The 15,401-nt window shown below is 27.2% G+C and overlaps 1 protein-coding gene across 5 annotated transcripts in view; it reads right to left on the reverse strand.

Annotated features, from left to right (window-relative positions):
• Positions 1–2,838: 2,838 nt before the first annotated feature.
• The window catches only part of Lasp (LIM and SH3 domain protein Lasp), a 33,604-nt gene continuing 21,041 nt past the window's right edge, over positions 2,839–15,401 (reverse strand). The window contains exons 6-9 of one of the 5 annotated variants that reach the window (XM_016068385.4): positions 13,133–13,282; positions 8,352–8,483; positions 6,979–7,016; positions 2,839–4,453 (exon numbers count right to left, since the gene is read on the reverse strand). In XM_016068385.4, coding sequence (XP_015923871.1) covers positions 4,277–4,453; positions 6,979–7,016; positions 8,352–8,483; positions 13,133–13,282 — 497 coding nt within the window. In that variant the 3' untranslated portion in view covers positions 2,839–4,276. The remainder of the gene's footprint in view (positions 4,454–6,978; positions 7,017–8,351; positions 8,484–13,132; positions 13,283–15,401) is intronic. The other 4 variants (XM_016068386.4, XM_016068389.4, XM_071179831.2 and 1 more) reach the window with 4 other exon arrangements.

A 15,401-nucleotide genomic window follows, 5' to 3' on the forward strand; every position in this document is an offset into this window, starting at 1 on the left:
TCACCATTAGCGCGTGGATAGTCTCAGGAGGTAGAAGTGTGTTAGCTTCTGTTTTGATCTTTAAATCGATTTAAAGTTTAATCTGGTAAACTATATAGAACTCAATAATGCAATAAACATAGTACTTAATTTAAACAGCATGGTAATTTTAAAAAATATTTTTGAATATCTACATGTGAAAAATAATATGAAAGGGGGAAACAACGTAATACATTCCCTTTCAGAAGATGAGGGAGAAGGCTCTAGACATGGAACTGGACTTCTCCCAAATTCTATTCAAGTGCTGCGATCTTGAACAAGATTACCCAAGAAACATTAAACGGTATTTCTTTTAACAACCAAGATTCTCTCTATGTGCGAAAAAATTTGCGTATGCGAATCCGGAGTTACGAACAAGAACCTGCTTGGCGAGTGTTTAGCTGGCAAATATATTTTACACATTAAATGATTTACTAATCTTTTTTTTTTTTATTCAGAGAAGTGATATAATGAGAAATTTGGTGCTGTGCTAGATTTTTGCAACAAAAAGAAGTAATGTAGATAAATAAATAAAAAAATTGGAGCATGGAATCAATAGAGCACCATATCCCAGAGTCCATGCTGCTTTCAGATCTTTAAAATATTAGTTATTCAATTGAATCGACGAGTACGAAAAGCAATAATCTCATTTTTTAAGAAATTGAGTTCGTTGCATTCTTTAGCTTTAGCTGATGTAGATACAAAGGCTATAAAAAAAAATTCATGTCTTTCTGCTTGGTATAGAATATTTTGTGCAGTGAAAACTCAATTCAGTTCGAAAACATGCCATATCCTGGAGATGACCTGTTCTTGGAATAAACTTGAAAATATACTGCAAGACGGCTGAGGCTGCTTATGAAATTGTTCCTGTTACCTAATTATTATTTAGTTTAGGCTCGTTATTTTGTTGATGCTTTTTATTACACAAAGGTTAGTTTTTTAGATGGTTTGTTCAAGAAAATAAAGAGGGATAAATGTAACTTTGAACTGTTAAGGAGATGACTACAAATAATATACTTTATTTCAAAAGCTGATGGTTGGATCATTATGAAAAATGTGTTGTCAAGATGCTCACCTGGAAAAGCAAGAAAGGAGAAACAACAGTTTAAGGTGTCACATTATAACAATTTTACTTGTAAAAGTACTACACATAGTGAAGTTGAAGCATCACCTTTCATTGGTGATTTAAGCAAATTAATATTTAGTCTGTACAATTAAGTATCCTAAAAGTGGCACATAACCAGTTTTCAGAAATGTTGCCATAAACCACAAGAAAATTACAGACATCAAAAAAATTTTAACAACGCTAACCAAATAATTTTTTGTCTTTCTATGGAAGAAATTTGTAAGTGGCCCAGCACAGATTACAAAATATTTCGAAGTTTACACATACACCCACGAGTATGTAGTCTAAGACTTAAATAAATTAATTATTTCAATTTTAAATGACAAATCATTAATATTTTCGTTTGTTAAAAATATTGAAAAGTATTCGTTTAAAATTTTCCTCTGAAATCTAGTAATTTCCAAGTTTTAGAAAGTTTTTTAAATTAAAAAATTAAGTAATGTTATCGCACAATTTCACTAGTATATTTTGCAATTACCAATATTTTAATTTTAAAAAATGAAAAAAAAAAGCTCTTTACATCAAGCCGATACTTAACAATTAATTTATTTGTTTCTCCTGCAAAAATAGTTTTGTTAGAGATTACCTGTTTTCGAACTCTTCGACTCAATTTGAGTAAATATATTCTGTTGAGAAATTTTCAATTTTTTAAACTTGAAATGATTATTGACAAATTAGAATTTTAGAAAATGCATAATTATTTCGCTTGAGATTAATGACATGTTTTTATGATGGATAGAAGTTGCAAGTTCGGTAAATGAAAATGAAATAAATGTCATAAAAAGATTTGTTTTTAACTAAATGATTTATTCATTGATTCGGCCAATGATGAGCATACACACCTTAATGCATGTTATAATTAAAGTATATTTTAATGAAAATGATAACACATTTCATAAAATTTCTATGCTTGGCCTAAAATGCGTCAATATGTAAGAATAAGGCAAAAATTTGTGAATAGCCGAAATTCTCCAAGAGAAAGTCAAAATAAGATATAGTCTGGCAATAAAATAAATTGTATTAGATAAATTTTTAATAATCTTAACAATTCCCTCATAATTAATTTTGTATTTAAAGTGGTTTTTTGAACATTTGCTAAGTTACAAAGTCGTAAAATGATAATTTTATCCAAAACTTGAATATTTCATCCTTCAAGACCTATGTATTGCTAATGAGGTGTCTGAGCCTGTGCCATCTTTATTACTGGTTCACTAAATTTCTATTTTTGAAGTGAATTTAAATTTAAAGAGATTACTTTACAGTGTTAAAACCCTTGTAGCTCAGTAAAACAATCTTAAGACTGATTCTTATATAATTGTTGCCATGGCAATGAAAATGAGAACACTTTCTGCTGCTCTTTAATCAATCATTATACAAAAATAAAGAATTTGTAAGAAAATCTTCATATGTTTCATGCAGTTTTTATTTCTTTTAAGTGCATGCATACAATCTGTATTGACAATATGAAACAACATACATTAAACAACTTGATATATATTTTAAATGAGTATTTTTCTGAAAGTTAAGTAATTTTTATATTAATAAAAGTTGTTTTCAGATTGTTATATTAATGAAATGTTTCAATATTGAAAAGCAATTAAAAAAAAAATTTGATTTAAACTTTAATTTTTAAAGAAAAATAAATTGATATATTTTCATCTGGTGTTTGAAAAAATACATTAATTAAACAGCAATTGAATGAAAAAAAAAAACATTATTTATTTCAAAGTTGAATGAATCTGCAGTACAAGTATTACACTATATATATATATTAGAAAAAAAATTTGTGGGCACTCACAAAAATGTTTTAAATTTCAATTTTTTAGAAAAAAAAGGAGTACAGCTTTATTTGTATCAAAAGCATAAGTAAATGCAAGAGCAATCACATTTAATTGAAAAAAAAAAGGAAACAAAAAGGTAAACATTAATATAAAAGGGAGAAAATGTATAATCATTGGTGCCACATTGTCTGACAAATCTCTCTTTGTTAAAATCACACTACAGATGCAATTAAAGAATTACAAAAGAATTCATCGTAACAACTATATAAAGATATTTATATATATTTATACATATATAAAAAAGGAATCATAGTCAATCTGCCTTAAACAAACAAACATGGCAGCTTAGAAACCATTACAAAACATGGCTCCATAAAAATTGCATGAGAAATATTACAACACACGTTTTTGCAATTTTTACCTGAAATAAAAGCTCAGAAAATTATTATGGCTTTATAAAATCCATTCACAAATGATAGTTAAAAAGAAAACAAAGCAACAAATATAATAAAACTTAATTTAAGACAACAATGTCAGTTGAAGGTGATTAAAAAATGATTAAGTATAGTTATACAAACATATTGCAAGATGTAACAAATCGAAATGCCAGCTTCTAAGTCTAACAAACAGTAAATTGTAATTTTTACCTGTAAATTTCATAATTCATCATATTGAACAGATAATATTTTTTTAAATGTGGTAAAAATATTCTATTTGTATCAATAAAAGAAAAAAATAATAGGATTTAACAACATGATTCAGTTATGAATTTATTGCATGTATTTCCAAAATAAAAAGTTCAACATTTTTAATAACAACAAACACAATTTAGAATAAAAGATTTACTAGTCAATACTAACTTTTAGACTTTAAAAGTTACAGTTACTTGATTAGTCATTTGTTTATTATTTGCTGATGAATAATGAAACTAAGGTTAAAAACATTTTACTTCATACATAATTAGGTTAAGCACCTTTAATTAGATTTAAACTAATCTATTAATCACACGTTTTAAGGAATAAAGAGAGGGAAGAAATTTTCACTTGCACCGCTTCAAGAAGAAATCAAGGACACAACGCCTAAGAATGGTTTCAATACACAATACATGTTTAATACAAAATCTGAGATTCTGGAGTAAATATCTACCTGACAGCTACAAACTTGCTTTGATTGGTTGATTTTTTTTTTAACTCTACAATAAATGGTATATAATTTATTATTTTTTTTTCTTCCTTTGAGTTTGGAACAAGACAGTCTTGAGCATGTATGAGCCAAATGTCTCCAGTTCTAAAGCATTTGTATTTTAAATTTGTCACAAAATTTATTTAATAAAGCGCGATGATTCTTGTTATCAATTGATTTGCTCTACATAGTTGGCAGGCAGCATTCCAGACTGTCCAGTTCTCTGCACAGTCCCTGTCATCCAACCATCATCAATGGCATTGCAGTTGATGATCATATCACCATCCAGGAAGCTCACCTCATCTGAATCTTGGGCAACATAATCATACATTGCTTTGAAAGTATGCTAGTAAAAAAATAATAAAAATTAACATAAATTTAGAAATGAAAGAAAGCTGGTATACACATATGATTCAAGGGCGTCGGCAGTGGGGTGCAAGAGGGTGCATTTGCACCTCCCTGGCTTTTCTTTTAAACAATTAAAGAGATACAGAAAAACAATTTTGTAATAAAATATTTTTATTAAAAATATTTTTATTCAAAAACAAATAATTAAGTAATTATTGATGCATAACAATTAAAAAATTGTTTAATCAAACAAGAATTGTAATCGTCTTGTTTGCTGTCTAAATCTGTTTATGACTTTTCCAATGAATTCTGAGTCATTCTTTTCTTATGCACACTGAGCATGCACAAACTTGGCAGATATCTAAGCTATATTTTTAAATTTAATTTAATAAAATATAAATAATATTATATTTTCTATTAGTTATTTAGTTTAACAAAGGTGTATGACACAAACTGACTTCTCACAACTGTAAAACTTCATCAACACAATAAATACTAATGTTAAGCGTGCACAAACATGTAAGTATACAAAACCACTGTTTGTAGTCGTTTGTATTTCAAAGTCAGTGGCTATGCCAGCATCATCAATACAGTTTCTCATGGCAAAATTTGCAAGTACAAGAAATTCAAACTTTTTTTTTAAATATATTGTTAACAATGAAGAAATATATCTTGAAACAATTAACAGATGAAAGTATATGTAATAACAAAACAAAATATAATAACAGAATATTTTTATTTTTTTTGGGAGGGGGTAGTTTGTTAGAGGGTTACACCCCCTTTTATATTATTCTGCCGGTGCCCTTGATTTGATTCCAGATTATTTGATATCTATGGAAAATCAAATCTACCTACATAAAAGCTCCATGAAGAATAACTATGTCAGAAAATCAAAATCATTTAATTATTAGGAGATCCTTTTTCAGATTTATTTTCCATATCTACGTGCATTGTAAAGTTAGAGAGGGGTAAAACTACGAAATATTATAAACGAATATTATATTGTAAGTAATTACAGTCTGTTTTTCTTTTTGTTTTTTTTTTTAAGAATATTTTTTTCTTTATAAATACCTTTAAATCAATAACAGAGTGAAAATATCTTACATAAAATCATATTAACTTAATTTTAAGACTGTATTTAACACAGCTGGGGAGAAAAGGACAACAGAAGTATTATCTTTGAGGCGTTCTTGAAAGATGATCAATCGAGAAAAATCCCTTCCACAGACCCTCATGACTCACAGGTATGCATTGCTTCTTTTATTTTCCATGAATCATGGGATGTTTACTCCCAAGGAGGTATTTATTAACCAGGTTTCCAATCAAGTGATAGATAGGTGTTAGGGGATATAAACCTAACAATTGAAACCGATTGAGGACTAAAAGCTCCTATTCGGTATCATATGTCTAACTTGAATATCTGTGCTAATAGGAAAATTATATTCATTTATCTGTAGCTACATCTAGAATTATGTATTTATATCAAACTTTTTTATATTCACTTTTATCGAAAAAATAATTTTTAAAGTGTGAATAAATAGATTATTGTAGATTCTTTACTTATTTCTATATCTTTAAAAATATTCTAAAAAGAATTTATGGTGTCAAACTTCGTCATTAGGGTACCTTCCCGTAAACGGACAACTCTCATAAACGAACAATTATCAAAAAAAAATTTTAATTTGAAAAATACAAACTTTGAAGGAAAAAAAAAAGGATGAATGAGAAACAACTATTGGGTTCCAATTTCACTTAAAATTTAGTTTGCTTGAAGTTTAATGTCTCATTATTATTCTTAAAGAATTCAAAATAAAAAATTTTTTGGATGCTATGAAAAAAACACTTTGAGTTGGCCTACATTTTTTAATTGCATCGTTTAATTATTTAAAGGAGATTCAATTTTTTTTCTGTTGTGGCTCCTTGCATAATGAAATTTGCATTTGACCATTTAAATTAGGCCATCTTATCACATTTTAAGATATAAATAATCTTATTAACCTCTTAGTATATTTATTAACATATTTTCATTAAATAGAAGCTGCTTATCACTCAACAGATAACAATTATTCTTTAAAATTAAAATTGTTGATAGAAAATATGCCAAGTTTTAAATAAGAAAATGTCAAGAATGCTCAAGTTCAAGGAAAGAAGTTAACTACCATAAAATTAATAAAAACTAATTTAAAACTGGATTTAAAATTGGTTTATCAACTGAAATTCACATCACTTATAGTTGTCGATTTTTAATAAGCTAGAAGTCAATGAGCAATATTGAATAAATAAAAGTGTTAGCTTATAAGCATAATTTCATAACATACCAAAGTTGTAAAAGAAAATGTTGCACAACTGAAGTGAGATGATGATATTTGGCTAAGCTCTCAGTTTGGTAAATTTTACGTACAATAATTAAATAAGTTTGAAAACATCACATATTGCAAAGAAAGAGAAATAAAATTAAAATAAATCCTTTTTATAGGGGAAATCTAGAAGTTGAGTACAGATACTTATCAGAAATTTACTTACGCCAGCAGCCTTGGGAACACTAGGAACTGCCTCTTGTGCTACAATAAGAAAATAATTGCTTATAAATAATGTAAAATCATTAAATTTTAAATAGAATAAACAAGACGACATGAGAAAAAATACATAAAAAATATACACTTTTGTATGCAAAAAAATTTTCAAACCATTGTATCATTTTTTTCAAAATAAATTAATTAAAATTACTTTTTTTTCTTCCCAATACAATTAGCCTTTTCATAGAATATTTTGAATGAGTAAGCATTGGACATTTATGCTATTGCTCTACAACTTCTTCAAAGAAGTTTAATTTAAATGAAATAACAATTGAGACATTAGAGGTACAGTCACTAGCTTGCTATTTTTTAATAAATTTTGATGTGCTTATCTTCTCCCTTTTATTTAAATATTTTTTATGTTATAGATACATCTAATTAAATTTGAAATTTCAATTATGTGCCTTTTATAAAAGCAAATTTAATGATATAAAATGCTACACAAGAAGAGGACAGTGAAATATTAACTATACAATCCATATAATTATATGGAGCAAATAAATAAAACTTCAACCCTAAAATAGTAAAAATACTACTTTAAAAAAAATAGGCTTAAATAATTTATTCTGCACCGCTAGGTTACAAACTCATACATTGAATTGAAAATAACTTGAAAACTGAAAATTTAATATTCCAATTTTTTTTGCAATTTTTTAGTGGCATGCCGCATTTTGAGAGAAAATTACTGAATATACAATTTAGAAACAGTCAAAGATTTTTATACAAATAAAACAAATGTAGATATTTAAGTTTCTTTCCATTACAACATTGATCAACATTTTGTGGGTGGAAATTTTGGTGTAAAATCTATACAATTTTTTGTATTACCTGAAGATATTAAATGTTTAAAGAATATTTTATGCAAATAACTTTTATTTCTTCTAAACTACAAGAAAAAAAAACTTTTAGGTTGAAATAAAGTTATATAAAATACAAATGTATCAAATATTCGAAATTCAAGTTAAATTAAGGTATCAAATTTCAGAATAATTTGTAAATTTTTAGATACACTTCACAGATTTAAAGAATCTATTTTAAATACATGGATATAAATATTTTGCTTTGAACAAAAGACTATTTAAACCAAAATTAAAATTTTAAAAACAATTTAATTTACAATTAAAGATACCAAGAGAACGTGTACCATGTGATCAAAGGTGACCAAAATGTTTGTTCAATCTTTTGTAAATAAATATGTTAATATAGCAGTGACAAAAAAGGAAAATAAAACAGTAAAAAAAAAAAAGCAAACAACTTTTAAAATTAATGAAACTAATTGAAGTCCTCCTTGAATTGTATTACTTTTTTTTTCAAACCTACCTCTGTACATATTCATGTTTGATATATCTTGTGGGTGAACCTGTCGATAGCCCGTAGCCAAAGAGCCATAATTATCATTCAAAGGATCATAATCGGCAATTGATCCAATTTTTCGAGACGGTGGTTGATGTACTAAAAACATGCATAAAAATAATAATAAGCATAAAGCTGCAACTTAAAATGTAAAACAAAAGATAAAAAGAAATAAACTTAAAATAAATAGATTTGATTTAAAAACTAATTAAAAATTAAGAGCTAAATAAAAATAAACATTCAAACATGTTTAGTAACCAAGTAAAAATTATAAGAATACAGTAATAAAATAAAGAGCAAAACTGTAAAAAGCAGCACAATAAAAATGAAACTATCTCAATACTTCGGAAACTAAAACTTTAATATCTAAGAAATAGTTGCAGTTAACACCTAAACTTGGGACTTGCAATTCACAAGACAAGAGTTCCGTTAAACAATCATTTAATTAAAGATTCACAATTGGGGAGGGAAGGTGCAACAAAAATTTGAAAGAGAAAATTTACTTTTAATTTATACACATTTAAAAAGTTTTCACGTCAAGAGTATAGATGATAAATGAGTTTTATATACACAATTAAGAGTAAATTTTAGAAAATTTGAAAGATCAAGTTTTAAAATGGTTTAACTTTTAAATATGTATGCAAATATTTAGTTAAAACATGAGATAAATGACGCAGCTTCTATGTTTTTTCTTCCAAAAGTATTATTATTTAATAAAAATGACAAATTTAAACACTTTTAAAACTTTTTTATGCCAAAATTACAAATATTTGAAAAACCGAAATTTATTTTTAGAATTATTACACACGTCAGCCATCTAATTAAATTTAATTTTTTGAATACAAGGCATAGCATGCCAACACCGATTTTTTTTGTACATATGCTATATCATTGATAAGCAAAGGATTAAAATAAAAAATTGAATGACACAAGAGCATGAATGGTGCTACGAATTCTACCGGGAGAGGGTAAAAAAAAAAAAGGACTGACACCTTGAGGTTGTCAGACCTGTGCTTACTAAAAGTAACCAAATCTTCTGAAAGATTTAATTTTCAAGAGTTGAGAACATTGAACTAATAAAATATTAACAAATATTGCTTAAATAGAAAGCAATAATTATATTGAAAGGAATTAATTTATTTGATCATCCAATTTGTTTTTTAAAAACTAAATAGCACTTAGTTAAAATATTTTTTTGTTCTTTAGTATATTATAAGAAAACTGCTTGGTGATTTAAAAAAAAAAATGCAAAATAAGCCCAGAAAAATAATAAAACCAAACTTGATTTTAGTAATGAGCCAATCATACTAAATTTCTTAATCAAAAATAACAATTAAAGCATATAGAAAATATTATAGTTTTTTAATGATGAATAAAAGCACCCACAAAAAAGACAAACAAAACATTAAAACAAAATTCAAAGTAGTAACAATAGCAACTAATTTTGGAACACTATGCATGAAAAGGAAAATTATTAATTCATGCTTTAATTACAATTATCAAGCAATAGAAGCAGCTATTTTTTCATTCAAAGGAACTTCACAAAATTCCTTTATTATTCATCTACAATTTAAGATTTGGCAAAAATAAACTACATGGCAAAACATTTCTACATGGTAAAATGGCAAAAAACATAAACTACATATAGCTCTGGCATACTTAATCAATTACAACTCACTACATTAACATATAATTACTCACTGCATGGTCCCCTACTGATTTAATGAAGGAATACATAAATTTGAAATTATACTCAATTTTAAGTTAATATAATAGCTGACAACAAGCACGGGAAAAAAAAGTTAAACATTAATTTTAAGCAAGGTTATTCTATGAACAGGGATGAGAGTAGTCAGAAAGTAAAAAAGAGGAAATCCAAGTATATATATATATATATATAAATCGCACTTTTTTGTCAAATTTTTGTTTAAACTTGTAATCCATTTGATTATAAATCCCGATATGAGGCTTTTAAATCACGTGAATATGAAACTCTACATCGAATTTAAAAAGTGCGAAAATACAAATCATGATGCGTAATTTTTAGATCAAGATGCATAATTTTAAAATCGCGCGATATTACAACCGCAAAAACGAATCACGACATTGGATTTTAAGCTCGCGTAGCTACATACGGTTTTAAAAGCTCGTAAATACAAATAGCGATATTGAGTTTTTAAATCTCGTAAATACGAGTCATAATGTACGATATTTATAAAGCATAAATAAGAATTGCAATGCGCAACTTTTAAATCAGGTAAATACGAAAATCAATGATTGATATTAAAATCGTGTGAATGAAAATCGAGATATTTGCAGAGTCTGGACTTGGGATTTCTAAAAGGATTGTTTGAATTGTTTTTTGTTTACACAATAAATAAAAATTTACAAGATTAATTGAATGAGCAAATAAATATTTTCACCACAAATCCACCTCTATTTTTTTTCGCTTTTTTTGTTTGCTTTCTCTCCAGAATACAAGAAGCAGTGACGTCTAAATTACGAAAATACGAGCTATCCCGCCGACGGATAAAAAATATGGAAAATCTTATTTTCTGTGCGTGAAATCGGAGAAAATAGCTAATATAAGTAAACATGCAGAAGGATTAGCAGCTAGGACGTAGTTTGAATTTTCTATTTTTCTTTGAAAATCGTAAATAAATATAATAATTTGACTTCAACGACTGAATTTTTAAAAAAAGAAACGGGATATTTATAAATAAATAAATAAAAAAAATGAAACTTTTAGAGAATCTGAGTTTCTGATGAAGAGGCTGAAATTCGAGACAAAAGCGAAAAAAATCTCACCCCTGTATAAAGGTCAACCAGTTTTATCCCAAGGAAATGATTTTTAGAGAAACTTCAGAGGGAGGAATGAGGACTTCAATAATTTCGCTCTGCGGAAAATTAAATTCCTCATAAAATATTTTAACTTGCGCAAAAAAAAATTTCAGCGGAAATTAGCGAGAAAAATGGAAAAATCTGAGAAAAAGCGGAAATCCGCGAAAGAATCTCATCCCTGTATAATATACATAGGATTTCCCCCACACAGATTTTAAATGGAAAAATTCACCAATTTTTTTTTAAAAGTATATAAAAATTACACTTAGAGTTAAACTCTGAATAATCAACTAGAGAGTAATATCTCACAAAAATTAATAGAAAAACATTTCTAGCCCTATACTTTGTATTTCTGTCCAGAACAAAGTACTATAAAAATATTAAATCTAGTCTAAAAATTAAATATTTAAAAAAAAAATATAAGTATTTCAAAAGGGATGACTAACATTACGTAGAGTAAAAAGAAAAATGACTAAAAGGTTGATACTAATTAAACAATAAAAAAATATTTTTGTTAAACATAATCAGTCAATAAAAGAATAAAACAGTAAAAAAAAAAAAAAAAAAACACTTTTTGATACATTTACTGAAAATTTTTGAGATAATTAATCGACCTGCTCCAGGAAGTTTTATAACATATTATTTTTTTGATCAACTTCTATTCTCTCTTTACCTATAACAAAGTTTAGCAATGATTCCACCATTTACAAATCTTAATTTCCATAAATATTGATTGTTTTTTTTTGTTGTCTTCTACACAAAAATTTAATTATGATTCTCTATACAAACAATTTACAGCCTTATGCACAAATTTGGCAGGAAAATAACACAAGGCCAACATACAGTAATGGTCAATTTAAAACAGTGTTTTTAAATAAGCTGGACAGAAAATAAGAAATAATTATTTGTTGACAGAAAATATCAGGCACATTCAGAATAACAATAACCCCTCTAATAATTCAAATTGACTGCAACAATTTTTGCTTTAGTGTATCAATTTGTGAGAATTAAAAAAATATGAAATTTTTCTAAATAAAAATGACATTTCTAAATAAAAAACTGTTTTATGGACTATTTATGATTTTTTAATTATAAACAGTAGAAATTACTTCATCCCAAATATTTCAAACAAATAACTAATTAAAAACAAAGAAACGATTAATATAAAAATTTAGTTATTACTTAACATTTGATTTGTTATTTAATCATAGTATTACCTATTTTTGAAATGTAATCTAGAGACTATTTTAGATATAGAGTTCAGAGCAGACTTTATTTAGAAAAAAAAAAAGTTTCAAACTATAGTTTGAGATTTTTCTTCAGCCAGACAATTCTTGATGTTTTTGTTTTCTGATTTTTTAAAAAAGAGTATTGTTTGTTTTCAGTTGAGAATTTTCATTTTTCCTACTTAAGGAGTTGGTAAACTGTTAATTGAGTATGACAAAATATTTCGTAACACAAACTATTACTGCAAAAGGTATAAAAAAATTTTCATGACAGAAATTACTTGAGGTGTGATGATATTGAATGATGTTTATTTCCCAGATAAAAGGTTAATTAAGCTTTGAAATGAAGTTATAGAAAAAATTTTGTTGTATTTTCCGTTACATGTAACACTAAATTATAACTTTTAAGTCAAGTGAAAATGTAAATAAGAATTACAAAAACAAAATTTTGGAAAAGTAATTTCTTTTTAAAATTTTATCAAAATTTTATTTATACATAAAAAACAATGTAGCATAAATAAGAAAATCCAGCAGAGCTGGCAACTATAGAATGATTTTGAATTTTACTTTTTCACATTGTAAAAAATATATTAGGGCACATAAAGCAAACTAATTTAATTTAAAAAAACAATAGGGGAAAAAAGAATATTGTATAAAAAAGGTCTTGATCAATTTAAATACCTGGACCTTCTTGAGAAGTGTAGATGACAGTGGATGTAAGTTTGGCAGAATATGGCGAGTCTTTTTGTTCTGGGGCAATTTTAGGTACATAATCAGAGATCCGGCCAGGAGGGGACTGAGGAGGAGGGTGATGGGGCTGGGATGCTGCTGCTAGATTTTTCACATCACAGTTAGCCACACACAATTCATACAGCAACAAAGGTTAAACAATTCATTTCCCATCACCAACAAGAAAGTACAAGAAAGCAGAAGAGAGAAAAAAAACCTTTTAGTTAAAAGAAGAAGCACACAGATAGTCAATATGTTTACACAATTAGTAAAGGAAATAGGTGTGTTAAATTCATCAATTGAAATTAGATTAGAATAGTGATCAGGCTGTATAATGAACAATACAGACATGCATAAATTAAAACAAATAATATGCCTGCAACACTCAAATTGATATAAAACCTATTATATTAAAATTTTTCCATGATAAATCTTTCGAATATTTTAATAAATCAGGCTATCATTTCTTTGAGTCTGATACGATAGAATAATAAAATATTAATTTTCTGTTAAAAAAATAATAAAATAACATAAGTTTAAAAATAAACATAAGTAAATTAATGGTTGAAATTTATTGTTTGAAATCTTTGAATATGAAATTGTTCTCCCTCTGGCATCAATTTTCTATATTAAATATAAAATTTGCAAATGTATAGGTGTACCCATACAACAATAAAAAAAAAGATTGATTTTTTGAACCATTGTTTTGAACCTGATACAATAGAATAAAATATTAACTTTTAGAAGAAAAAAAATCATAACTTCAAAATTAAAATTAATGAAATTTAAAATTAAACATAAGTAAATTAACGGATTATTGTCTTGATTGAAATATTTGAATATGAAATTGCTCTCCCTCTGGACGCAATTTCCTAATTTAAATATAAAATTTGCAAATGTATCAGTGTACCTAAAAAACAATAAACAAATATATTGTATGATTGCATGCATTAGCATTAAATTTCAATATGTCAGTTAGATTATTTTTATAACTGCCGTTGAACAGCTGAGTTAATGGATTGAACCTGTATGCGTCTCGTGGAGAGATAAACCATGAACAGCTCTTACTGTTAGTCTGACGGCAAAGGGACTCTAACCCATGATCCGCTGCCACTGAGGATATTTTAACCCCTTAACTGCCGCGGGCGCATATATAAGTCTCGGCTAGACGATGCGTTAACTGACGCAGGCGTATATATACGATTTCCCGAAGTACGATGCTTTGCATTGCGCTACTATAAATAGAACTGCACCCCCTACTTCAGAATGCAGTAAAATGACCATGAAAGTGTTTGCTTTGCGAATGTATAACTAATTTTGGAGAAGGGGGAATAGGAAAAAGATGTTATGGAAAAAAGATATCGTATCAATCGCTTGCGTGTCTCAATTTGAGTAAGGTTGGGTTTATTCTTTTTTCGTTTCCTGTGTGTATTTGGTGCTTTTTATTCCTTTCATCAACGTCTTCAAAGAAAAATGCATCGCGAAAATGTGCTGTTTGTTCAAGAAAAAAATTAGTCGTGAATCCCGCTATCAGTGCAATGAATGTGATGTTGGTTTATGTGCCCAACCATGTTTCAAGATTTATCATACAACAGCTAAGTTTTAACATCTTTTATATTGCATTTTTATTATTTAATTTAAATTTTGTATTTTCTTTCTTTCCTTTTTCTTGTCTTGTAAAAGTAAACTGTTCTTAAATTGCAATGCATGCATCATTTCCCCTACCAAAACACCGTGTAAGAAAGTGCACTTGAGCGAAAAACGGTGGCACTGGGGAGTGAATCACGTAAATTTTACTCGGCAGTTACGGGGTTAAATCAGCACTGTTGTCAATGTAAGCCAGGTGTTGAATTCATATCGACCGTCCATTGCTGGGATTTGAACCTGGTTCACCTTATTGGGAGGCGAAAGCTATCCCAAAGCTCTATCAGTTAAATTAGTAAGAACCAATCTATTGCTTGAAGTATTACTTTAAATTTTAGAAGTGAGAAATCAGGTAGAATTTATTAATTTAGTCATAGGTAATATTACTTAAATAAAAAAAATTATTAATGTTGCATAAAATTTTTTGTTAAATACATACACATTATAATCACATAAAGTTAATAGAAAAGTATTTCAAAATAATATTTAGTTTCTATAAATTGACAAAGAGCTTGCAATATTCTAGCAATCTTTTTAAAACTGACATTTTTCTTGACAAAACTATATATTCGATAAT

This window comes from Parasteatoda tepidariorum, chromosome 1, assembly GCF_982258835.1.
Source record: "Parasteatoda tepidariorum strain Cologne lab strain chromosome 1, Ptep-v5.0, whole genome shotgun sequence".
Taxonomy (NCBI): Eukaryota; Metazoa; Arthropoda; class Arachnida; order Araneae; family Theridiidae; genus Parasteatoda; species Parasteatoda tepidariorum.